Raw genomic sequence first — 3871 nt, 5'->3', positions numbered from 1 at the left:
CCTAATTTTAGGATTTAATTCATTTTAAAGGTGACCTATTGTTCTTAATTTAACAATTATATGTACAAACTCTACAAAACATTCAGATACTTTTTTTTAACAGTCATTCTTAGAGATTTTGGTTCAGAATGACCTGTTTTACAGCATCTTATCACTTTAAATCCAGATAAAGTGCTTCTGGCCCCCCAACTCAACATTTGCATTCACACGTAAATGGTTGACAACAGATGCACAATGTACAACCGTACATCTTTGAAAAGCAGAAGAGGAGCCTCCTGCCCAACAAACAAGAAAGCATGAAGTGGTTTCTGAAAGGTAAGCCAACAATAAAACTCTTGTTTTTTCCAACAGCCGGTTATCACGCACAGAGAGGTAAAACCAGCTCACCAAACGCGCTGGGTTGCTAGGTAACGGCACAGTGCCCTTTGTCACCTAGAAATCAGGAGGTTTTTGATACGGCTCAACTTATTGTGAAAAATGTGAATTTTTCATAATTCATAATAGGTTCCCTTAAAAAATTTGTACCTTCTATTTATGGCAGAAAATTAAATATTATGAGACATTCGTTTGTTGTACTCGACTCCAAACCGGCGCTGGGCTCATCATCACGGCAAGAAAGAAACCATCCGAGTGTTTAAATCCTTAGTTTTATTTTATAAAATCTGGAAGTCGGCCACACGGTTTCTCCTGTGAGTAGCACTAACCAGTACATATCCTCCTCTCCCCTGTGGTTGGTGGAGTCGATCCTCTCATCTTCAGAGGCAGCCTTCCAGCGAACCCCCTTCTCCCCTCCACCCTGCGGAGTTTCTGCAAACTGCCTCATCCATATTAATCAACACGGGCAACCTAAAGAGAAGCAGGCGAAGGCTGGGCGTTCTGAGGGGCTGCTGCCTAATTACACCGGTGTCGTCTTGGGGGTTACAGATACAAAACAGACGAAGTGGACCCGGGAGCTTTGAGCCACAAACCAACCAGAAAACAAGTTTGTAGCAAAAAACATGAGAGGTAGTAATGGAAATATTCTGTTTGGCAGCTGTTTTTTTATCCTCTGAGTGAGACGTTGCTAAATGAAGATTTAGAAAAAGAAAGAAACGGGTGAAAACATGTTGAATCAGTCAATACGATTACGGTGAGGAATATTAAAATGTGCCCAGATACATTCAGAGTGCAGACAAAAATACTGTGTAATAATATAGACTATGATATAACGTCGTACATTTCAGTTTAAATCTCTTCTTTCAATAGGGTTGGGTTTCTGTAAAGCTCAGAGAGGTAAAAGCCACTGTGACGTACAAAATAGTTAATTTTTCCTCTGGTAAAAGTGCTTCGTTAAAGTCATTTACAGCTACAGTGTGGTGTGTTACAGAAGACTCGATCGGGTCCAACGCGTCAACACTGATGACCGCTCAAACTAATACAGGTGCTAAATGTCGCCACAGAGGGAAAGAAAAGGCCTTAGCAAAGTGAAAAATAGAAATATTCTACTGTAACTAGTAAGACTATAAAAGTGTTCCTCAGTCCCCAGGGTCCAAAGGCTCGCTCCGCCGGCTCCAACTGAGGAAATCCCTTTGGCACCTTGCTTGCTTCATGTTTGTCTCCACCGTCGGTGAATCCGGAGGTCCGTGGAGGACGCCGCCGCTTCGCTTTGAGGCCAGGCCTCAGCTTGGAGGACGGGGTTTTTATCCACAGGAGGCGCGTTGTTCCGCTGTCAGGTCGACTTCCACAGCGGGTTGTTGTAGATCCAACCGTCTCCCTGCACAAAGCACAACTTACGTTAGCGTATCGGCAATAAAATTTGATATTTATACACAGTGGATAAAACCTTCCCTTTCAGGGTTTCGTTACTTTAGGATTAGAGAAGCTCCTGTTGGTTTATAAATTGTGGATTACTTAGCAACCTTGAACAAGAATCAAACATGGAGAACCAACATTTAGCTCTATACTTACTAATCTAGAACAAACTTAGAAAATACTATCTACTTAGCTTCTGTTGTATTTGTTTTTTTTTCTAATTCATGTAAAACAAAGTGCTGTATAAATAAAACTTCTTCTAAAATTAGTCTTATTTGTATTTCTTCAAAATTAGAAGTCTACAGACATTTCTTCAGTTTAGTAAATAAAAGTTTTGGGTTTTCTGAAATGATCTCCTGCCTGTAGATGGTCAGGTTTAGATTATGTTGCTGCCCTTAAAGCTGCAATGTGTAACTTTTATAACATTTTTTGTTTTTTTACATAAAATTGTCACCATATATTAACAGCACAGCATAAGACTGTAAAAAATCAAGCTTCCAAAGTACTTTCTTCAGAAATACTCCATAGTCAGAAACAACCAATCACAGCCAGGAGGAGGGTCTTAGCGCTGTCAATCATGGTTGTGTATGCGCTGCTCTCTCCCCACCGGCGTAGCCTTTCATCTATACCTCCTTAGTGAAGTATTTTGGTTTCCAGGGTTTGTTATCCGCTGCTCTCTTCCTCTCCTCCACCCGCTGACTCTCCTCCAGCCTGTGTTTGTGCTCCGTTGCTTCTTCCATGTTTCCTTCCTTCAGAGACTTGGTGACATGTTGCCATAGCCGCCTGCAAAGAAGAAGAAACGGGGCACAGTTATGAACTCTGGACTAACTGTACCTGACCTTCTAAGTCGGCTCTAAATGTTGAAGATGATCAAATAAGGTAAAAAAAGATTGTTTGTACAAAAGCTGGACTTCAGAGATCATCTATTTCATACGCAACTCGATCCTCAACGAACTCTGCTACACATTTTGGTTTTTCTGACCCAGAATAGTGAAATCTTTTAACTGCTTTGCGTTTAAATTAGTGCCGTCAATCAATTAAAAATGTAGTCAATGCATTGTACAATGCACAATGTCCTAAAAATATTTTGTTCTAAACCAAACATCTCAGTTTTCCAAGTTTTTATCCTCAAGAAGACTGTTTAGAAATTGCATTTTTTGTTTCTAGCGTAATTTAGAAATGTTAACTACAAATTGGCTGGAAGGACTTGTCATCAAACTTGGACATTTCAGAGTTTCAATAGTTGAAATTTTGAGAATAATCAAAAATTTTCTAGAAAAAAACGTGGAAATTTCTACACTTTGTAGAACCAGATGAAAGTTGGACATACAAACCTACAAACAATCCAAATAAAAAGCATTCATGGTTGTAAACGCAACACAAAATGAGGAAAAAGTTTAAAACTAAAATAAAAACTTGTATTTTAAATAATTCTAACTATTAATATCTCCAGGATGTTTGTTTTCACCTGGACTCCATCCTGCCCTGCCTCTCTACGGGTCGCAGCTTCTTCCTGATTACAGGAAGTTTGCACGTGTCGATCACTTTGGTTTCCCCGCTGCTGTAGGTGAACTCCAGCGTGCCGTTCCACTCGCCCTGTGCTTTGCACACGATGGTGTTGGTCGGGTTGTGTTTCACCTCCGCCGTCACCCTGTAGGTTAAATTAAAGAAGAAAACCTCAGAGGAAACGACTCTCAACTCCTTTTCTTTTCATTTAATGCTCCTTTAAACTCCAGAAAACAAACACGATGTACAGAACTGACCAGAAGCGATGATTTAATAGGATGTCAGAAGAATTTCTGGGTCACAAAACCTGTCTCATATTAATGATGTATATACTTAATAAAAGATAATTTAAACAGATGAACATGGAACCTTCAGGCGTCTGGACACAAATTTGAACGACACCAAATATGTTTATTAATTTTCCATGAAATCACAAGTAAAGATACTTTACTGCTGTTCTTTTGTTAGCTTTTTTGTTTTAAAATTGTCTTTGTATATAACTTAGTTTATTCTTTTAATACACTACATTCAATAAAGTCAAACTCAACTCAAATGAAACTGAATTAACTCAAAT

At 39.2% G+C, this 3871-nt stretch overlaps 1 protein-coding gene across 1 annotated transcript in view; it reads right to left on the bottom strand.

Annotated features, from left to right (window-relative positions):
• Positions 1-628: 628 nt before the first annotated feature.
• Positions 629-3871, bottom strand: part of LOC106957507 (oxysterol-binding protein-related protein 10) — a 133512-nt gene continuing 130269 nt past the window's right edge. The window contains exons 11-13 of the mRNA XM_015048883.1: positions 3260-3442; positions 2421-2574; positions 629-1753 (exon numbers count right to left, since the gene is read on the bottom strand). Coding sequence (XP_014904369.1) covers positions 1709-1753; positions 2421-2574; positions 3260-3442 — 382 coding nt within the window. The 3' untranslated portion in view covers positions 629-1708. The remainder of the gene's footprint in view (positions 1754-2420; positions 2575-3259; positions 3443-3871) is intronic.

This window comes from Poecilia latipinna, unplaced genomic scaffold (genome assembly GCF_001443285.1).
Source record: "Poecilia latipinna isolate Pla-1442-1.1 unplaced genomic scaffold, P_latipinna-1.0 Scaffold909, whole genome shotgun sequence".
Taxonomy (NCBI): Eukaryota; Metazoa; Chordata; class Actinopteri; order Cyprinodontiformes; family Poeciliidae; genus Poecilia; species Poecilia latipinna.
This window is presented reverse-complemented; position numbering and strand designations above follow the sequence as displayed.